Source organism: Myxine glutinosa, chromosome 8, assembly GCF_964187855.1.
Source record: "Myxine glutinosa chromosome 8, kmMyxGlut1.1, whole genome shotgun sequence".
Taxonomy (NCBI): Eukaryota; Metazoa; Chordata; class Myxini; order Myxiniformes; family Myxinidae; genus Myxine; species Myxine glutinosa.
Genome location: NC_136268.1, coordinates 100,312,267 through 100,335,247, shown reverse-complemented (window position 1 = coordinate 100,335,247; position 22,981 = coordinate 100,312,267). Strand labels below are relative to the sequence as shown.

Below are 22,981 nucleotides of genomic sequence, written 5' to 3'. Positions count from 1 at the left end.
AAGTTTTGGAGGGAAGGGGTGATGGGGAAGATTTGGAGGGGAGGGGTGAGATTGGATTTTGAAAAGTGTACGATTAATGGGAAACGAACATTTATTGCAAAATGAGTTGCTTGAGACCTTCGAGTCAAAAATACGTTTGAGGACGCTGAAGGAGGCGTGGAGTGCAGGAGAGTTTCGGGAATGTAGAAAAGAGGAACTGTTAGAGATGGAATTTTTTTTTGAATGAATAGATTTGGTGAGCAAGTCGAAAGCATCCTTTTATAGAAGAAGAAGAAAAAGGTGTTATAATATACGACAGAATACAGTTCTTCAGGGGAAAGTTTAAACATATTTAACAACGTGATTACGAACAACGTGGTCGAAGAACGAACGAACAAATAAGAACAACAAATAAACGAATAAGAGCAGAGAAGGAAAAAAACCTTTTTTTTTCTGAGTTGAGATTTTAAACAAGGAAGTTTGGGGTGAAAGACTGGGACAAAAAACAGGGAACGAAAGTAATTGCAGCGCAATCGACGAACCGCTGAGAGAAAAACAAAGCCTCAAGGTTGGACACGGAAGCCTACTAGGCCTCAGAATACGCGACACGAATTATCCGACTATTTTGTAAGCAGGTATGAAAAATTAACACCGAGAATCTCACTAAAGACACATTACAAGTATACACACCGAAAGATAGATACAGTTCTGACAAAAACACAATTGTGAAAAAATTACTTAACTTCGAAAGCGTGAGCGCATGTACAGCTTCAAAAGAGCTTGACCTCCAATCTTGCGCATGCACAAGTGATAAATTCCTTGAAGTGGTTGTTGATGAAGATGAGGAATGTGACTGGGCCCAGAACGCTGCCTTTGGCACTCCAGGCTTGACAGGGAGAGGAGATGAAAGGATTCCATCGAGAGCCACACCCAAGAGGGGGGTTGGCCTTGGATGCCATTGGCAGAGAGTTTGGAGAGCAAGGCAGGGTACCAAAAGCTCGATGTGTCGAGAGTGACGCCCCTGACCTCATATTTGACATTGAAGTCCTCCATCCATTGTTGAGAGAGGAGAAGCAGTATGTCCAAGGTGGAGTAACCTGGTCTGAATCAGAATTGGTGATCTGAGATGAGGCTGTTGGAGAAAAGGAAGGGTTTGATATCAACTATGAGGATGGATTCCATGACCTTGCTGATTGTTAAGTTTTGATGCCAGAAACCTCTCCACGTCAAGTGCAAAAGACAGAGCCCAGGAGCAGTTGGGTGTGACTGCGATGGGTGGGTACAGAGAGACACACAAGATTCAGAAGCAAACTTAATTGACGATTGGAGCTGGCTGTTGTGCATTTGAAGAGATGGAAGGGGAGCATACTCCAGAGAAATTTAGGAAGGTGACACCAGGTTTTAGAGGAGGTAGACAAGTTTGAGTTCAATCTTGAGGTTGGACAGATGTTGTTTTCTGGCTCTCCTGAGTAGACACACACTTATTGCGGGCTTTTTGGAACGATCTGAGATTGCTTTCGGTTGGGTTTTCTTTCCAGGAAGAGAAGGCAAGTTGTTTCAGAGCAGCTGCATCAGCACAGGATTCAGTGTACCTTTGGTGAGAAGAAGGATAGGAAGATGAGATGTGATTGATCTGTCCCTAAGAGAGAGAGAATATTTCTGTGGAAGAATTTCCAGGCTGAATTAATAGCAGTGGTGGTAGATACTGTACAAGAGACCAGTCCTGAACGGAGTCCCTGCCAATCTGCTCGAGTGAACTGCTGGACTCGCCAGTGCTGAGGCAGCTCTGAGAATAGCTAGAGAGATGTTGATTTCTCATGCATATGATCAGATGAACCAATTGGAGCAGAGGAATAGCAGGACACATTTGCAGGGAAGTTTGTCATCACCTAGTCCTGAAGGGATGATTTTCCATCGGGAGAAATCCGAGTTGGAAAGTTCACAGATTGAGTCAGTGCTATGGAGCCACAGAAGCCCTCTGCTGAAGTGCTATGGATGGTGAAAGAGGTACCAATCCCCAGCCAACGTTGTACGTTCACATTTGAAATCACTACATAGGAGGAAGAGAGACTTGGGATGAGTCGTTGGTTCATGTATGTGAGAAAGATGTAGATGGAGTTGTCACTGTTTGGTGGACAGTACAACACACAGACAAGGGGGTTGGGAGGTGTAAGAAATGGAGGATTTACTGATGTAAAGTACTACTCCACCATCTGGGTTTGGTTCAGGCTTATCAAATTGGAGGAGACTTTCGTCGATACACAAATAGTGGGGCGGCTTAGCCCAAATATTCAAAAGAATTGTGCATTTTGTGATACAAGCACCAAATTTGGCACAAATGTACATTAATATGTTGCGAACATTTTCAGATATTGGGCCACTTGAAATTCTCTCTTTATGTCCGCCATATTGGATTTCAAAATGGCCGCCACTTGAAATCTACATTTGCTATTATCTCTGGACGTAATGCAGCTATTGACTTGATTCTGGTATCTAAATGTATGTTTTTGGGGGCAAGGAATCCAATGGTACCAATTTCAACTTAATATTATCTATCACAGTCTGTTATATAATTTTATTTGGAAATTACCTAGGCAAATATTGGATTCAACACAATACTTTGAAAAGAATGTCTTAGTTCTGTAAATATAAAAAAATAAATAAACTATACTAAATCACTAGTAACAACTCAGACAAGCTCATATATACTGGCAGTCTAAAATATAAATTCATATCCCATTAGGAAACAAAGTGACCCATTCATTTGTGTTTTTCATATGCATATTTTATGTAACATTACATTCATATTGTCAATAAATACCAAACATGCATAATCCCCTTTTCCTAGACCCTTTAAGCCATCTTTTGTGTTTCTAGAGTACAGAAATTTCTTGTATAGGCTTCCATCTGTCTTGTTTCCTTAACAATGCACTGTAGCATGTCTTTAACAATGTTTACAAACATGACTCCACTACATGTCTTTAATCACAGCCCTGACCCAAATAAAAGAGTAGAGAGGCTGCATGTGTGTTGACCCACATCAACTGTGTTCTTTGTGTGTGGCTGTGTTTAAATCACCTTGTGACTCCACATAAATGAGTTAATTACATACAATCTGGGCTCAGCTAGACAACATTGTGTGGTCAGCAATGAAGACGAGAGTCTGAATTACATGTATGCAAAAGACCTTGTGAACCAGTGAAGCAAATACACGGGTAAGTATGAATTAAATCTAGGGCATGATATAATTTCCATGATGTTTACCTCTACACTCAATGGTGGAAGGAGGTAATGTTTTGATCCCAGCTTGTCTGTATGTCTGTTTGTCTGTTAGTCCACAAAATTCCAGACAAAGCTTGTAGTAGTGGTAGTTGTAGTGGTAGTGGTGATAACAGAAATTGTTATATAGAACTGAACTTATATTATTATTATATGCAGAAAATAACTTCATTTCTATATGCCCTGCAGTGGACAGGTTAATTGGTTTATGCACTGAAGGGGTCACCCTGGTGTGCACTGCTGTGTTCTGCCTCACTGAGTTGTTCAGGTATGATGTACTCAGCACAAGCTTACCTGATACACATGTGTGCTGGCTAAAACCACTTGTCTGGTGGGCACGACAGAGGCAGGTTGTCTAATAGCCAACCTGGTCTTACTTTTTTGGGGTTTATCTGAAATTCTTACTATAAGGCTTTAAATTAGAAATGTTTTATATAAAGTAGTATTTTGAGTGAAGTGTGTATTCCACACTGACAGTTTTGACATGTTCTGAATTTAACACGAAGGCTGTAATTAACAGAACGGGGTATGTCTGGAAAATGTACTGTCCAACCTAATAAGAGTTTAGACTGATTTATATTTAAATCTTGGCTGTGTAAATATTGTAAGAATTTATGAATTCAAATGTTTTGTAAATATTCAATAAATTTGGGAATATTTTTTAACTAAAGAATCTCATGTGATTTTATTTCTCTTCTTGCCTCCGGTATGGGTGAAAATTTAATTCCGGCATAATCTCACAAAACTAATTCCCTAAGTGTGCCAAGCTAAATGCTCTACGATATAGAGGAATTATCCTCCTCTCCATTAGTATGGCGGAGGAAACCCCTCTATTATATATATAACAAAATGTTTACATTATATCATTGTATCGTTGCAGATTCAGAAGACAGTTCCACCATGTCCAAGAGCTTCAGACTAGCTGATGTTGAGCGAACTTCACCATCAACATCACAGCACCTCACCACAACTGACTGGAAGTTATGCCTTATATGTCAAGAGGACAAGACGGAGACACTGACCAAACCTGACCAATCAAAGAGAAAAGACATTGGGAGTGGGTACAGTTCACTCGCAGAGAACTTGGTCAAATTCAGTGAACTTGGAGAGCTTCCAGGATCATTTCACCTGGAAAGACTCGATGATGGTCATGGCATTGAAGCTGCAATGGTTGCACACGGTGCAAAATATCATCAGACATGCAGGCTCCAGTACAACACCAAACTGCAGAGAGCACAAAAGAGAGCACTCAAGAAAGAATGTGAGAGCGATGAGGAACAAGCTGCATGCAAACGCACCAGGTTACATTCACGCTCATCGAGTACAGAGAAGAAGGTCCCAGAAAATTGTTTCTTCTGTGAACAACCTGCTGGGGCTGACAGTCTTCGGAAAGCTGCAACATTCCAAATGGACAAACGGGTGCGTGCCTGTGCAACCCTTCTTGGTGATACAGAACTGCTGGGCCGTCTCAGTGGAGGGGACATGATAGCATTGGACGCCCAGTATCACCCACGGTGCTTGATAGGACTTTACAATCGCACAAGAAAGGCCCAGTCAACAGGATCACAGGACACAAAACAAGAGCGAGCAATGTCGGCAGTTGTCTTCGCTGAACTCGTCCTCTACATTGAAGAAACCAGACAAGATGAGGAGACGGCACCAGTATTCAGATTGGCTGACCTTGTCCAGCTCTATCAGTCCAGAATGGAACAGCTAGGAGTCCAGCTCGACACGAGAGTCCACTCCACACGACTGAAACAGAGACTGTTGGCTCAGTTTCCTGACATGCGGGCACACACCAAGGGGAGAGACATCCTGATGGCATTTGAAGAAGATGTCGGTGCTGCTCTTGCCAAAGCCTGCGAGCTGGACAGTGATAGTGATGCAGTCCATCTTGCCCATGCTGCACAGATTGTTCGCCGTCACATGTTTGGAGAAGCCAAGCCCTTCACAGGATTCCCTGAAGTATGTCAAGAAGAATCTGTGCCACCGTTGCTGCTTGCCCGAGTCAGTATGATCCTACAGGGACCCAGCATCAAGGAACAGATGGCAGACACTAACCCTGCAGCAATTGCCACAGCTCAGATACTGAAGTTCAACAGCATCAAACACAAGCGAACACGTGGCACCACATCATCCACCAGTGTCAGGCACAGTGTTGCACAGGAGACCCCACTTCCAATATACATAGGGATGATGCTGCATGCTCATACACGCAAGAAGGAATTGGTCGACAGACTGTCACACCTTGGCCTGAGCATCTCCTATGATAGAGTGCTCCAGCTCTCAGCACAGATGGGCAACAGTGTCTGCCAACAGTTTCACAGAGAACGAGTGGTCTGCCCTCCGAAGATGCGTGGCAAAGTGTTTACAACTGCCGCTGTAGACAACATAGATCACAACCCCAGTGCAACAACATCAAAGGACTCCTTCCATGGTACCGCTATCTCCCTCATACAACATCCTTCTTACACTGGTGAAGGAGTGGATCGGAGTATCGTCATTGTTGGAGGATCTGGGGATGCACGGTCCAAGACAGTCGCCCCTTGCCGCACTACTACACTGATGTACCCCCTGTCACTAGCAGCATCAAGAAGTCGCCTGTCCCAGCTGCTAAAGTGGCGTCATTGACCAGAGGAGACTTCAAACAGCAGACTGATGAAGAATACCAATGGCTAGGCAATGCAAAGCGAGTCCTGGAAGACAACACTGGTACAGTGGACAATGACAACACATCTTGGGCTGCATTTCATGCCAGCCGACAGCCACCAGATGCTCGAGTCATCTGCCCCACGTCGCTGCTTCCACTCTTCCTGGAGAGTGCCCACACAGTGGCCATGATCCGGCACTCAATGGACGTCGTGAAGAATGCTGTGGAACACCTGAATCCTGGACAGACACCAGTGGTCACCGTTGATCAGCCACTGTTTGCTTTGGCCAAGCAGATACAGTGGAAGTGGCCAGAGAGCTATGGTGAAGACCAGATAGTGGTGATGTTTGGTGGCCTCCACATAGAGATGGCGGCACTGAGGACACTGGGGGACTGGCTGAAAGGGAGTGGTTGGGTGCAAGCACTTGTGCAAGCCGAGATTGCGACAGCAGGGACAGCAGACTCATTCCTGCGAGCATCCCATGTCTTGCGCACAAGAGAGCACATCAAGTGACTGCAGCAGCACTGTACATCCTGCAACACCGTGCCTACAACCACTACTGTCTGGGAGAAACCAGGGATGCAGAGGACCTTCCGGAGTTTGAAGACTGGTGTTGCCAGAGAGGAGAAGACATCCCCCAGTTTCACTACTGGGCAACCGTGCTGGAACTAGAACTGTTGGTTCTAGTGTATGTGCGTTCTCTCAGGCAGGGATCGTTAATGATGTACCTCGATGCTCTGACAGAGCTGGTCCCCTGGTTCCATGCACTGGATCACACCCACTATGCTAGGTGGATACCAGTGCACCTGAAGGACATGGCCGAACTCACCATCAAACACCCAGATGTAGCCAGGAAATTCAGGGAAAGCCACTTCACCGTTCAGAAAACACAGAGGGTGTTCTCTTCAATCCCGATTGACCAGGCACATGAGCAGAATAATGCCTGCATCAAAGGAGACGGTGGAGCAGTTGGGCTCACTGACAACCCTAGTGCCCTACGTCGCTGGATGGTTGCGGGACCAGAAGTTGCCAGGGTGATCGAAGAATTCCAGGATGGGAACCAACACTGGAGACGGCAAACAGCAGACACACGTCATCATGATCAGACGCCAAGTGTACAGGCCTCATTTGTGAAAGATGTTCGCTCTCTCGTCGGTGTCATAGAGGAGATGGGCAACCCATTCGAGGAGGAGAGTCGGGATGTAGTCAAACTGGACACAAAGGAGATCGCAGATCCTGCTGCTGTGGAGACCGTGATGAATGCCAAGAGGATTGGCCAAGAGCAGTTCGAGGCTTTCACCAGAGAGTGTCTGTTGGACAGAACAAAGGCAGTGGACGCACCCATTCCTCGTAACAAGCTGAAGGTGTTCAGCACTTCCACTCCAAGAAGCCAGAGCAAAGGTCAGCAACAGCTCGCCTCCATCAAGAATGACCGTGAACTCTTCGCACGCCTGTACATTGGCTGCCAGACGAGGGATGGAAACCTTGAGGAGTTCTTTTGTCACGAGAATCAGGCATGTCCTCCTGCATTGTCTGATGGTGGAAGCCTCTGCACTGGTACCAAGAGTGATCTCCTCACATGCTTGGAAGAAGTCTCCGACGCAAAGACAGAGACTCCTGTCACGACCTGTATTGTGCTTGATGGAGCAGCCATCGTCCAGATGCTGAAGCCGGCTGCATCAAAGACCTTTGAAGAGTATGCACAACAGATCTTCATCCCATATATGTCCACGAAGCTGCAAACAGTGTCACGCCTGGATCTGGTCTGGGATACTTACCTTGCTGATTCACTGAAAGGTAGTACACGTGCAAAGCGGGGACAAGGTGTGCGGAGACGTGTGGTGGCTGCCGCAGCCATACCAGGAAACTGGCAGAACTTCCTACGAGTGGACAGCAACAAGACCGAGCTGTTCAGGTTCCTCTCAGCAGCTCTCATGGAATGGTTTGACCAGGAGGACAAGCAACTCGTCATTACTGATGGAGAGGCAGTGCTCAGCAAGCCACTACTGCCAGATCTGACCTCACTCGCCCCATGTAACCATGAAGAGGCTGACAGTCGGATGTTGCTGCATGCATCTCACGCAGTCCAGCATGGACACCATGCAATACTCATCCGGACTGTAGACACCGATGTTGTGGTGCTGGCAGTGTCCCTGGCACAGGAGTTGCAACCAGAAGACAAACTGTGGCTGGCATTCGGAACAGGCCAGAGTTTCCGATACCTAGCAGCACACGAAATAGCAGCTGGATTGGGACGAGAGAAGGCTCGTGCACTGCCAATGTTCCACGCTCTAACTGGATGCGACACTGTGTCTAGTTTTCATAGACATGGCAAGAACACTGCGTGGGCAGTCTGGACGGTACTGCCAGAACTCACTGAGGCGCTGCTGCTGCTGTCCTCTGCACCTCGTGACATACCAGACGATGCAATGCGCATCATCGAGAGGTTTGTGATCCTGTTGTATGATCGAACCAGCAAATGCACAGACATTGACAAGGCCAGGAGGAAACTCTTCGCAAGGAAGAACAATGTGCAGCTCATCCCTCCAACGAAGGCAGCTCTGGAGGAACATGTCAAGAGGGCAGTGTATCAAGGTGGACATGTGTGGGGTCAGATACTGCTGCCAGCACCAGAGCTCCCTCCACCAACCAACTGGGGTTGGTCAAGGACTGGAGAAGGACAGTACACACCTTACTGGACCAGGCTAACTGAGGCAGCTCACAGCTGCATTGAGCTGGTTTCTTGCAAGTGCAAGAAAGGGTGTGTGAGGCGCTGCAAGTGCAAAAAGGCTGCCCTTCAGTGCACAGCCCTCTGTGTGTGTGAAGGGGACTGCACATGACGATGAGTCAACAACATACATGTACTTGTGGCAATGCTGAACTTGTTAACATGACACTGTTTATGTACACGTATCTTCAGTACCGGTATATACCTAGCCTCAGATACCAGTACACCTAGCCTCAAATGCTAGACCATGTAGCATGTCAGTATTATACCTAAGACATTTACAGAACTAAGACATTCTTTTCAAAGTATTGTGTTGAATCCAATATTTGCCTAGATAATTTCCAAATAAAATTATATAACAGACTGTGATAGATAATATTAAGTTGAAATTGGTACCATTGGATTCCTTGCCCCCAAAAACATACATTTAGATACCAGAATCAAGTCAATAGCTGCATTACGTCCAGAGATAATAGCAAATGTAGATTTCAAGTGGCGGCCATTTTGAAATCCAATATGGCGGACATAAAGAGAGAATTTCAAGTGGCCCAATATCTGAAAATGTTCGCAACATATTAATGTACATTTGTGCCAAATTTGGTGCTTGTATCACAAAATGCACAACAGGTTTGCTATGCTGCTACACTAAAAGGATTTTGTTGAACGGATGATGTCCGGTTTATCAGCTGCGGCAGTGTGAATGGGATGGGGGGAAGCTAGGAGGGGGTAGGACGGGGGGGGGGGGGAGTTGAAAGGGGGCCTGATGGGGGGAAGCTGGGAGGTTGGGGATGAAGCTGGAGAGGTGGAAGCTGAGAGGGTGGGAGCCAGGGTGGTTGGGGAGGCTAAGAGCGGGGGGTGGGATAGGGGGAGAAATTGAGAGGGGGCAGAGTGACGGGGAAGCTTTGCAGAAAGAGAGGACATGAAGTGAAGGGATTCTGAAGAGGGGACACAAAAGAGGGGTGGGGTTGGAATGATGTTGGCTTGTAGGCTGGGGGATGTGGGGGGAAGGTGCTGACATGATGGGGTTTGACCCAGTAAAATAACATGAAAGGGATTTGATTATCGTGAGCAGTAAACCTCTGCAAATGGATTTCTCAAGATTCCCAAATTGGACATACGGAGGAATAGATCATGGGATGCGTCGAAGGAATTTTTGTTGAAAAGGTGGTGCTGTGTCGGTACAGTACGACTAATAGATCGTGATGACGATCACTTGGGGTATTCCTGACGGAGAAATAAGGAAAGTAAAGCATTTTGTGACCTATTGAAGGAAGAAGCATTTCCTTCAATGAAGATATTGAGGAAGTGTAGATATAAAGAATGAAGTACAGCTAAAAGGCAGAATGCGAAGATGGTGTTTTGGAATAAAGAATAACTTTTTTTTTTGAAGCAAGGAGGGGACTACTGTAATGTTGAGGAGGCAGATAGAACAAAATTTTAGGAATCAAAGAAGTAGATTTAGAAACAACCTCTTAAGCAATACAAATCTTGCTTGCCTGCTATCCAAGGAGTAGGCATGAGCTACACGAAAACAAATTTGGCAATATTGTGCAGCACAAGGTACAATTTGACATGGAAAATTGGAAGAAAACACAAACCACAACACAGCGACCAAAATATAACAGGAAAAAAAACAAAACAACGGATCTGGTTTGGAAAACCTAGCTTTGATTAAGGTGGAAGGACCAGTTGCAGATTCGACCGGAACCAGGAATTGTCGTGTTTTTCCCATGCTAGTTTATGATTTTGGAGCACTTGTCCATATGAATCGGGGTTTGCATTTACGAGTACTTGTTCATTTGAAGCTGGGCCTGCAAATTGCTCACATTCATGTTTGGCATTTCAACTAATTGTGGTTCAAGCTTTGCATGTCCTGGTGCATTGTTCGTCATTCTGTTTTGCATTCTCAGGGCAAGTCCGCCATACTTATGGAGAACAAAGATTTGTACATGCTGAACCCCTGCAGTGCCAAGGTTTGGTATGTACTGCTGTTTGGATGAGGCTAAAGGGCCGCCAGAGTTGTCATGGTGATTTTGTTTTGTACAGACTCGATGTTATCTGCATCACTTTTGTCAATAGGTTTGTGATAGAGCTGTGTGAACCCATACAAGTGAAACAAATTGACATCGCAAACTTTGAGCTTTTCTCGTCCATGCCGCGGGACTTTCTCATGTCCATCAGCGACAGGTATGGTGCCTGAGCATGCGGCTCATTAATTGGATCTTGCCCCTGTAGTTAATCGCTTTTGATTTGATTTGAATTCTGTGCTAGCTACGTTGCATGATTGTGTTTCAAGGTTTATGCATGTGTGTGTGCGTGCATGCTGTGGTCTAGGTACCCCACACGTGATTGGACCAAGCTGGGTGTGTTCCACGCACGCGATGAGCGCACCGTGCAGAGTTTCCCTTTGGATGAACAGATGTTTGCCAAATTTCTCAAGGTGGTTCGGCTAAGTCGTACAAACCTCCGTGCTAACTGTGTGGTTTTCTTTTAGTGTCTGCCCCGACGTTCATTTGTTTATCCACTTATCTTCCTTTGTGTTTGCCCAAACCACGCTTCATGTCATGGTTCTTTTGTCCAAATGCTTAATGACAATGCAACCACTTGTGTATTTGTAAGAGCTGTAATGAAACTGAGCTGGTGATATGGATAGTACTGTGCTCTACATTTTATTAATTCCAGGCTTATGCCATTTGGTGGATTTCCATGCTGATGCCTCCACATCGCTCAATTTTGACTTTAAATTTACCCCCACCTCCCCACTTCCTCCCCTCCCCCCAACCCCATGACAATACCAACTGAGGTTTTGTGTGGATGATAATATGATAAAAAAAATTTAATCCTTGCTGGTTTTCATGCCATGGATATTTATTTCCTTTTCCTCAAATGGCAAGGTGTCGTTAATTTATTTAAATATTTTGGTGCAATTGCATCCTGTGTTTAAGAAGTATCACTCAATACAAAATGTTCTCCCCATGCGTTCCTTTGCTTGCATTGCTCTCTGACTCTTTATTTCCTCCTTTCTGTGGGTTCCCGATCTCTGACAATGCCCAAAGGTACCCGAGATCGTCCTTAGAGGCCCAAAGTGAACACTAGATGTTACCCGAGACGCATTTCACCTGTGAGTGCAAAGGAACCAATTTGATTGGAGGGAAGCTTAATTTTTGGTTCCGGTTTCTCTGATTTGACCTTGGTGTTCAATTTGGGTTATTTATTGTCACCTGTGGGACACGAGGGCATTGTCATGAGTCATCGCAATGGGAAGCATTTCCTTTTGCTTGTCGATCGGAGGAACCTGGGTAATTTTGAGGCTGCATGTTACCTTTTGTGGCCAAATGGCTGGCACTGCATGTTCACGCCCAGTACACTGCTCAAAACAACCGAGGAATAACTGGCTTTTATTTAATTTTTAGCAGGTCGTACCTTTTGACAGTGACGAAACGAGAATTGGTTCCTCAGTTCATCAAATGCAAAACTCGAAAGGTAAAGAAAGGGAACCTGCTTATTGGTTCCCTGTTTTTATGGATCAGGATATGCGAGTAAATCGATTGGTTGCATTGAACAAACCACGACGTCGATTGGTATTTGGCCATTTACATGATTATTAAAGAAATTGTTTGGAGGTACAACATTGCATTCGAAAATGAAACCAAATTATCCCTTGGTACTTTTTCATTTTTATTTTTGAGCAGTACAGTGAAGGTCAAGTGAAGAAGTAGTTAATTTGGCAAAACTTTATTAACGATGTTTGCTCATGATATTGTTTGTATAAGTGCCATGATGTCACCATTTATGTAACACCAGAGTTGTTTGGAAGGACGAGGCTTGAGATTGTGCTTGAGTTTGGGCAGTTTTGTTCTGAGGCTGTTTTGTTTACTTTCATTCCTCACCTGAGCTCTTTTTCTACCTTTAGATTTACACGAAATACATGAAGGTACAAGCTTGCGCAACACCTCCATTTTGCTTTTCGCTTTTTCCTGTGCATCTCCCGAATTTCCGTGTTTGTGGGTGGATTGCTATTCCCTACTCGTGCACGACCACAATTTTAGCCTAATTTTCTTAGTCGTTGATGTCATCGTGTAGAACGAACTAATCAAACTAATTTGGGGGAAAAGGTCACTTTATGAAATCCTCTTTTACATGTGTGTGCTTCAGTTCACTGATAGCTTGTGGATTAAATCGCTGCAGGCCAAGCTTGCCTTCTAAATCTCATTTGGTTATTGTTTGGGACATCATTTCCTGCCTCCAGGTTGAACTCCTTTCTCGCTTTGGGACTGAGCATTATTGTCCGCTGAGTCTGCTCAGGTGAGGGATCGTACTCTTGGATCTGTGTTTTATTTGAGGTGCTCATCCGGAAGTTTTATTTACTTGTTGTTCCAAATTTATTAAATTTCACACTTATATTAACCTACCACACCACATGGTTGGAATTCCACAACAAGCAGAGACTTCTGCCTTGCAGGGTCTTTGGAACAAGCATGGTTGAGGAGTATGAGGAGGACGTGGACCCTCACTATCCGCCCGAGGTGCCAGATGTTGTCGATGAGGAACTCGGTAAAATGCATTTCTTCATCAGCCGATTGCCTTTAGCTTAGCTACGTGTCATTATATAGCTTTATCACAGCTACGTAACATCCTATTGGGGTGGAATGGAGGGCATGTTTTTTTTTTTGGTTTATTTTTAACAGTTCAGACTATTCATAGAGCTACTACTCTGAACAGATCAGGATGTAACAGGCCAAAAGGAACAGTAGGGAGAGGGGGAGAAACACCAGCATCAGAGCTGCTGGACAAGATAAACTTGGACAAGATAGACTTGGACAAACAATGGGTGTGGGCAGGAATGGGGGGGGGGGGAGGGCAGGAAAGGACACAAGGTATGGACAGAATGTACACAAAAGGAAACTCTCAGGGAGGAGAAACTGCAAATTTGGAAGAAATCTTGAGACGTTTGGGGATGGGGTTAAGGAGGGTAGTGAAAATCATCGTTTTGGATTGGGGACTATCTGAGATGTTAAGGAAGGGCTGTCTTGCTGACATGGAGGGAAGGATGAGATTGAAGAGGATGTAGAAGTTGGTTCTGTAGGCAGAAAAAAGAGGAACGGATGAGTGGAGGTGAGCAGTGATCCTGGGTTTAGTTAGTTTCACCAGAAGGGGGTTGATGGTGGACAGTGTGCACTCTGCAGAAATCCGGGGGATGGAGGGAGGAGGACAATGGATGGAAAGAACAGAGGGTACAAGACCAGAAAGGCCACAGACCTGTCTGTGATGGGCTCATAGGCTCAGTGCCAGAGATTATAATGATTTTGAAGCCATGCACCAGCCGTGCACATGACACTCCGAAAAGCATTTTTCCACGCGTCATGCATAAAACCACTTCCAGCCATGCATAAACCATTTCCCACCAGCTGTGCACATTGCATTTTGAAAAGCATCTTCCACATGGGAATTCTTCTGGATTCTTTATAGTTAATGAGCCCAATCAATTTGTGAGATCATGATGATCATTTCAGTGTATCACATTCCACATCAGAAAGCTCTAGTAGACTACCACAAAAATTACACACAAACACACACACACACACACACATACATTAGGGGTGTCATGCATAATGTAATAATGGAGGTCCTGGGAATCAGCCTTGCTCCAGTGTAAACCAGAGCATTCACTACACGATTGTTTTTGCTCATTTATTTACTTGGTGGATACTGTACTCATTATCGGATCGCGAGTGTACTTTATTTATCTGCCCATTTTCATGTCCGTCTAAATTTTGCGCTGGGATTCTCCATTTGCATCGTCCTGTGCCTTCTTATAATAAACTGTTATTCTATCAGAACTCATTTGGTGTCGTGACCGGTCGTTGCAGATTTAGCACCATTTCGGTGAGAAAACATTTCGGTGCGGCTTTAATGGCAAATCCACAGGGAGGTTAAATTGGTAATGTTCTCTCAAAAAGGACCGGTGGAATTAACAATTCTCACCACCCCTTCCAGCAGGAGTCAGTAACACACACTATGCAACGTGTACAAGGGAAAGTTGCAAGTCATAATAAAGAAGTTTGAAAATATTGATTTTTTTTTTTCTTTGCATTTATAACACTTGAGTGTATTGACATGGGCATTGAGGAAGTTAGGAGTGGAGGAATGGTTGATCAGAGTAGTGATGGCAATGTACAAAAGAGCGCGCACAGCTGTAAGGACGAAGGACGGGAACAGTGGTGAGTTTGAGGTGAAGGTGGGAGTGCATCAGGGGTCGGTACTAAGTCCACTACTATTTGTAGCTGTGATGGAGGTGCTTGCTCAGAATGTAAAGGAGGGTTTACCGTGGGAGTTGTATGCAGATGATCTGGTGTTGATTGCGGAAAGTATGGATGGACTGAAGGAAAAGATGAGCAAGTGGAAGGAATGTATGGAGACAAAAGGTCTGAAGGTGAATATCAGAAAGACGAAGGTGATGGCAAGTGGTAAAGCATGTGGTGAGGTGGAAAGAACTGGGAAGTGGCTATGTGCTGTGTGCAGGAAGGGTGTTGGAGTGAACTCCATTCAATGTACAATGTGCGCTGAGTGCGTTCATCAAAAATGCAGTGGTCTGAGAGGGTCATTAACCAGTGTGGCAGCTACATTCAAATGTAAGGTGTGCACAGAGGGAGCTGCAGATGGAGGAAATGTTGAGTTGGATCTTGGAGACGGCGTGAAGCTGGAAGGTGTGAAAACATTTTGCTACCTCGGAGACATGCTGAATGGAGAAGGTGGATCAGATTCGGCAACGGTTGCTAGAGAGATGTGCATGGAAGAAGTTTCGGGAACTGAGTGGCGTGCTGATGAGGAGGGGAGTGTCGTTGAAGCTGAAGGGAAAGGTGTATGCTGCATGTGTGAGAAGTGTTATGATTTATGGGAGCGAGACATGGGTACTGAACGTCGAGCAGCAACGAAGGCTGGAAAGGGTGGAAATGCGAATGGTTCGGTGGATGTGCGGAGTATCGTTGAGAGAGAGGAAGACAAATGATGAATTGCGAAAGATGATGGGAATCGAGCCTGTGATTGATGCTGTGAAGAGGAACAGGTTGAGATGGTTTGGTCATGTGTTGAGGAAGGATGAAAGTGACTGGTTGAGAAGAGTGATGGAAATGAATGTAGAAGGAAGTAGAGGACGGGGAAGACCGAGAAAGACTTGGCTAAAGATGGTGGAAGAAGAAATGCGGGCAAGGGGGTTAACAAGGAGAGATGCAGAAAATAGGGCAAAATGGAGAAGATTGTCATGGGGACTGCAAGGCTAAACCCCACTCTTGCAGGGAAAATGGCCTTAAAATGCATGTTGTTGTGTTTGTTGTTGTATAACACTCTAGTACCTGTGCCTGCCACACTTTTCTCATCCCACCTTCTCCCCCCCAGTAAAACTGAGTCGAGAGCCTGATGGATGTATTTAATGATGGTGCAGCACAGGCATGATTGGCCAAATGGCATTCTCATGCATCAAAGTTCCTTAGGAGGGACAGTTGATCTGAAAATGCAACAATGCACGCTATTTCCTTATTTACCGACATAGACAGACGTTATCCTGCCTGGCGGACATCTATCACGTTAACGAGCTTGCAAGCTTTTGTATCCGGCTCACTTCCACAAAAATACCTCATAAAAACTACCATGGGAGCAATTCACATAATCGTGGTAATGATACGATCCCCACCCCAATCTCCTCTCACCCACCCGCATCTGCTCTCATTCGGATTAAATGGGTTAAGAAACGAATCAGCATATGGGAATAGCACCCCAATTCCCAAAAATCGTAGCATGCTTTTGATGACAAAAATACGGAAACCTCCGTATGGGGCGTTACAAAAGTACAGAGTTCGGTGCTATACAGAAGGAGATTCACCCATGTGACTATCACCAGCATATGATTGGGTGAAACAATTGGAGCAGGGGAAGAGCAGGAGACAATTCATCAGTTCAGTTTATTGGGAATGTCAAACACTAGACAAGGCAAACCAAAAACTGATATTTATCAAGTTTACAATGTTTCATAAAACTTACATTTACCCCCTCCCCCCCCCCCCCCCCTCCCGCTTTCCCCTTTACCACGTAGGGCCACATGTGATGATCTTGATATTATGAGGGTCAAGGACAAGCTTCCGAGGAAGGATAGGTCAGGGGTGGTATACGTAGTGCCCTGTGGTTGTGGAGCTGAATATGTGGGTGAAACCGGAGGACCTTAAGTCAACGTATTGCTGAACACCAAAAAGCATTTGAATGTAATTATCCCAGCAGATCTGCTATTGCCAAGCACGGCCTTAAGGAAGGCCACACACCTTTATGGGATAGGGTTAATATTGTCGTGTGACTCCGGTTAACACCAGAGACAGCGGATAGGCCTAAACGGTTTTAATTGAGACGACGACCAAACACGGATTTGACTATAAAATGTGGGAGGAAGAATGAAAATGGAAGGCTGCGGTAAAAGCACTTACCTTGGTGAAATGACGGCAGCTGCAGGGAAATTAATGCACTCGACACCGAATTAAAATGTACAAAAAGAAAGATTTATTCACGTACCCGATAACAAGAAACGCGACGGTAATCAAATACAACAACAACATGCATTTTAACGACGACGATTTTCAACAACATTTGACGGTAATCAAATAATGTAACTAAATTGGGATCCCGCACACCAGACTCAACAACAGACACAGAAATGGATTAAAGGAAAATAATTGTCTCGTCGTGTAAAATGTAATGGGGATTGGCCTTATCTGTCCCTCGTCTTGTCCGCCGTCCAACACGGCTCCGTCCAGCCGCTATGCACCCACGACGTCCCTCGCTCCAGCACCACAGCACCACAGCACCGAACACCGCTCCAAGCACCACGAGGTCGATCTTCACACACGATCGATAAGCCAACTCTCAAGCCAACTCAACCAGGGCCAAGACTGCCAGCCAACGCAACCAGGGGCAGGACTCTCTCCACTCAAGATCGCACCGGGACTGCCAGGGCCAGGAATCTCAAGAGCACGAACCGCAAGAGAGCAAATGGCGTTCGGCGCTCCCTTAAATAACCTTCCCGCGGTGGAGACGTCAGCCCCGGCGCGCCACCCAATCAGTGCCCTCCGCCGACTCGCCGGCTGGAGGTCCGCACCTACCGCGCTGCCCCTTCACTCGTTCCCTGTTCCGTGGTCATAGCGCGTGGCACTCAATGTGGCTAGGCCTGTCGGAGGTGTAATTGGCGGCGGCCATCATCGGCGGTGCCCCGGCTTGGTTTCCTTGCCTGTTCGTCTTTCAAAGTCATGTCAGGGAAGGGAATTATTTAGTGTTGCACTAGGGACATAACTACATGTCTACAGGTGTGCATTGCATTAGGGACAAAGGTTTAGCTACCAGGTGTGACACACAGGGGCGCTACTCTTTAATCCCTACGCTACTTATCACTCGAACATCCTGGTATGCTCACAGGTATACTCTTAACCGACAAAACGCCTACACATGAAACTTATTACAAGGTCAGATTCTTTACCACGACAGACGAAGCACGTTACCTATTCAGATCTACCTGGCTCTACATATCACTACCCCACCCGACATAACAATATTTTGGGTTCCATACCTAACAGAAACAGAAGATGTGTTTTGGAGGCTTGGCACACGGAAGAAACTATTACCTCAATCACACAAGAGGTGGTTGACTTACCGGTAGCATTTGATCCACTCTTGTGTAAACGAAGCAGGCATTCCATACTTTGAACAACGAGTCCACATAATATGTCACACAAGGTTTTTATTCGGACAATTTGCCCCCTGCCCCCCCCCCCCCCCAAACACGCCTCTCCCAAACCACCCCTCTCCCAAACCCCCCCCCCCTCCGCTTCCGCCCCCCTCCGGTTCCCCCCCCCCCTTTTATCCCCCCAACCCCCCCCCCCTCCCACTTTCCCCTTTACCGCATAGGGCCACATGTGATGATCTTGATATTATGGCAATTTTATTTTATCTTAAAAATTTTTGCTTTAATATATTTACAGTTTTAATTTAATTTACAATTTAATTATTTACAAGTTTAACTTATAATTACATGTAATGATTGTTCCGGATTTTCTAAACACTTGAGTTATAATCCAGCATTGCTTACAGGATTGTTTTGAGCCGTTACTATGCGGTTGATTTTTGAATTTGGTCAGTAACGTTCTCAGTTCACGAGAGCGGTGTGATACGGTTTAATTGGCTGTCCAGCTTTGCCCACCCCACTTTGCATATACCCCGCCCACTTTGCATATAAGGGGATGTTGAGATGATTTTATCATTCTTGAGGAAGATTAACGGAGGCGTGTGGCTTTGTCACATGTTGTTAATCGAAACGTTGAGTCATTGTTTGTTCAATTAAAGGTTGGAGATCTTACCATGGAGTCATATATATACAGTAATACCCCGGCCTATGTCATTAATTGGTTCCATAAGCCGTGACGTAACTCGGTTTTTGACGTAAACCGGGCGTAATGTCTTAAAAATGCCTTAAAATGAAGACAAACACCGTAATTCGTAAAACGAGAGTAAATAACTGGAAGAGGCTGCGGCTTCGCCCTGAATCTTTGCCACTTCCCGTCGGGAGTCCCTCCGTTGTTTTCTATCGGTCGGGCCATTCCACATACTCATGCACCCAACCAAGCACTTCTTGCTACTCCCTGCACCATAGATGTCAATTTCCAAACAATTTACCTACTCCCTCTACCTAACTTTAAACTACCCTCCCCGGGTATTCGTGAAGGGGTCCATCCTCCCCCATCCACTCCTTCACACCATTCACTCCACACCACTCATTCCACACCACTCACTCCACACACCATTTATTCCCACACACCAAGTATTCTCTCCATTTATCCACTTGCACCCCATGCAAGTCAATCACTCAACACCATTACACATGTCCTCAATACACCACTCATACACTTTCTCCGGTCATCCCAGACCATTGCCTCATTTCACCAAGTTCAACGATAACCAGATTCTCACACACAACCATTCTCGACCAATGCCTCATTTCACCAAGCCCAAGAGGCACCCACAATTACACACACACAGCATCATCTAACTAACTACTTCCCTCTAATATTTGTGTTTTCCCTGTCTTCCCTTATACTAAGCACTTCCCTCATCATTAACATCCTGTTGAAAGGCTGTCATCGCTGTTGGCATCGCTGTTGAAAGCGAAGCATTCAGAATCATTGGAATCTCCCGCGATGAAGCAAACTCCAAGGGCCTCTCACTCACTCACCGCAGGCAGGTTGGTGGTCTTTCCGTCTTCTACCGACTCCTCTCTGGCCTTGCCCCCCCAGCCCTCTCTGGGCTCTGTCCCCCAAATATTCCTACAGGTCGCACAAGATCTGCCTGCAACCCTCTTGTGGTTAAACTGCCAAAATCAAGACTTTCTGCTCACCTTCACTCCTTCATTCCTCTTTTCTCCCGCCTCTGGAACAAACTCCCTCTCTCTTCAATCCCACTCCACCCTCCAGGTCTTTAAAACAGCTGTTCACCACCATCTCTTATCTTCCTCCTCAACCACATTATCATTTCTCTCCTCCATTTCTTCCCTCTGGTCCTGGGTTACCCCTAACCCCTCTTCTAGTTCCCCCACCGGCATCCGATCATCTTGACCATCCATGGCACGATTTTCAAATTTCGGATTTTATAAAACAACATTTCGGCCCACTCGTAATTTGAGCGCGCTAAGCGCTTCAGGTCCGTATCTCGCTCCCGACACCAATTGTTACGGAACCCAACGTCGGCCTCGGATCCCTTCTCGAGGGGGGATTAGTTCCCTCGTTTGTGACTGACCGACGTGGTCCCTGAAGCTGCACCGCGACCTCCGGAAAGGCCGGTGAGCAGCTTCGTTCGCGACCGCGGATAAGATGTTGATTTGCCGAGCGGATGGCAGCCGCGGCACGAACTGTTAACAATGACTCGACCCGATTCTCAAACGTTGGCCAAATCGTGCCACAGGTATTCAATGGGGAAAAGACAAAGACGACGGATGTGAAGAAGAAGAAGACAAAAAGGGTTTGAAATACGACTATAATTTATTACTACTATTTACAAGACCAAAAGAAACCAAGGAGGAGGAAGGATAATAAAATAAAGCAGAAAGAGGGACGGACCAGAAGGACACAGTGAAACTCTAGCTTAACTAAACAGGCTTAACTTATACCCCAAGGACAAGACAAAGACAGACTACAAGCACACTTACACGGGGGATGATGACAGGAATGGCAGGAGGTGGATGGCTGGAGGGAGAGGAAGGTTCAGCTCGGACTGAAGCACGGTCGGGCCGGAGGGAGCAGCCGCCGCCCTCTTGATCGGTCTCGCACGGGGCGTTCCTTCGCAGCCACGGTCGATACTGCCGGTGAAACCCGAAGCTGCTGTGGCTGAAGCTGATGCGTGCCGCTGCTCTTTCAGGGATTCCTCCGCCTCATGCGCCGCGTGCTCTCCACCGGTTCATCTGCCTTCTCTCTCGTATCTTGTGGGGGGCGTTGCATGCCGGGTTCTCTCCCTGACGCATCTGCTCGTGGGGATCCCTTACTCATCTGCCGTCTCTCTGATGCAACTCTTTCTTGTCAAAGGCTTTTCGTATCTCTCACGCAACAACCACCCAAAGGCTTCCGCGCGCGCTTATATCTCCCTCGGGCGATCAAACCGCCGGCCTCCAGGACACGCCCATCGGTGAGGTCGCCTCGGCCCTGATTGGTCGCGAGGGCTCACCGATCCCGCCCTTAGAGGAGGCGTTGGCAAGGCCACGCCTTGTTCCCGGCGCTGGGCCGACTCCTCCCACCTTCGGCTCCGAGATGACCTCGTGGCTAATGGAGTCTTGCCGCAAAAGCAACAGCCCACAGCTGCAGCAGAATTCAGCGAACCGCTCAATGCAGTTGGCAATTGAGGAAAGGGGAATCCAATGGAGGTTCTGGGGAAATTCAAAGGGGATACTACCTTGTCTGGATTCGGTGCAATGGAGTGTCAATTAATGGAAGACACAGCCTTAATCTAATACACAGAATAAGGAAATAACTACCAACAAGCAGGAAATCTATGATTGGCCAACGCGATTGTATATGACCTAACTAAGGGACGCCCTTTGACCTTTATACACAACTGGAGGAAGGAGGGTGATATTTTTACAACAATAAAAAACACAATTCTCATTTCCACAATATATATATATATATATATATATATAATATAACATCAATATGTATATTATGCATCCAAATTATCTAGAAATAAGGAGACTTTTTAGATTACAATGGAGCATTGGAAAAATAAAATATTGAAAATACGAAAATTTGTGAGTGAAGTTTGTCATCACAAGTCCAGAAGGGAGGAGTATTAGTGAAGATGGCAGTGTTGTGTTTGTAGTGCAAAGTGCAGATGAAAACACCGGTCGCATGTTCAACAGATTGGTAAGGTTTTGTTTTTTCCGTTCAATTGACGCTTTATCAGGGATTTTGTATTAATTGATAAATCAGTTGTATTACCCCATAAGAAACACTGCAGGGACCCTGCACGACCACAGCACGGACACACCCAGACACCGTCGACCAAATTGGCAACGAATACTTTGGCCCACCATTGCATGCTGACTCGTTTCCTGAATGTTACAGGATCGTCCTGTTTCAAACTTTCCCGGGACGCCACACATGTTCCGTGTCCGTGCGGTGTCGTTTCCGTGCGGTGTCGTTTCCGTGCCGTGTCGATGTCTTGCCCCAGTTGAGGCATGAGGGGGGTTTGCGCTGGGATATCTGGGTGGAGGTCAGGTGAAATCGGTTGCAAGCAGGCCAACACGTGCGTTTGATCCACAGTGCACATCTGGTAGCTGGATAGAGATGGTCTTAGTTTTGTGCGACGACTGTTTCTTCTTCCTAATCGTGGGAATGGCATTCTCTCAATCGTGATGGATAACCACAAGATCTAGCCATCTGTGTCGTTTCATGACATTGCTCTGTATAATGTTCCCAGCAAAAAAGTGAACATTTTGAAGGCCAGATTCATACTTGGGTATTTGGGACAAACCTCATCCAATTTCTGGCAACTTCCAGATCTTTCAGCCATTGGTGTAGCATGAAACCATCTCGGTTTGTATTGCTACAAACACCAAGGACGCATTGACGAGGATTATTTGTAGACATTCGAAAATTATTCGCCACTTTAGTTAAATCGTACCGTGATGTAACCCATAGACAGTACGGTTATGGTGATTGACTTCCGAGTGACGTCATGGCTAAATGTGAAGAAGATTTAGACTTTTAATTGCCAAATTACCTACTTTATGAATTGAAAATCTAAAAAAAGACACATCATATCTATT

At 45.8% G+C, this 22,981-nt stretch overlaps 1 protein-coding gene across 1 annotated transcript in view; it reads left to right on the top strand.

Moving 5' to 3' along the window:
- The window catches only part of LOC137432764 (SUN domain-containing ossification factor), a 112,113-nt gene that overhangs the window by 57,359 nt on the left and 31,773 nt on the right, over positions 1 to 22,981 (top strand). Inside the window, exons 10-15 of the mRNA XM_078783592.1 lie at positions 10,548 to 10,615; positions 10,717 to 10,824; positions 10,972 to 11,077; positions 12,551 to 12,571; positions 12,887 to 12,942; positions 13,100 to 13,191. Coding sequence (XP_078639718.1) covers positions 10,548 to 10,615; positions 10,717 to 10,824; positions 10,972 to 11,077; positions 12,551 to 12,571; positions 12,887 to 12,942; positions 13,100 to 13,191 — 451 coding nt within the window. The remainder of the gene's footprint in view (positions 1 to 10,547; positions 10,616 to 10,716; positions 10,825 to 10,971; positions 11,078 to 12,550; positions 12,572 to 12,886; positions 12,943 to 13,099; positions 13,192 to 22,981) is intronic.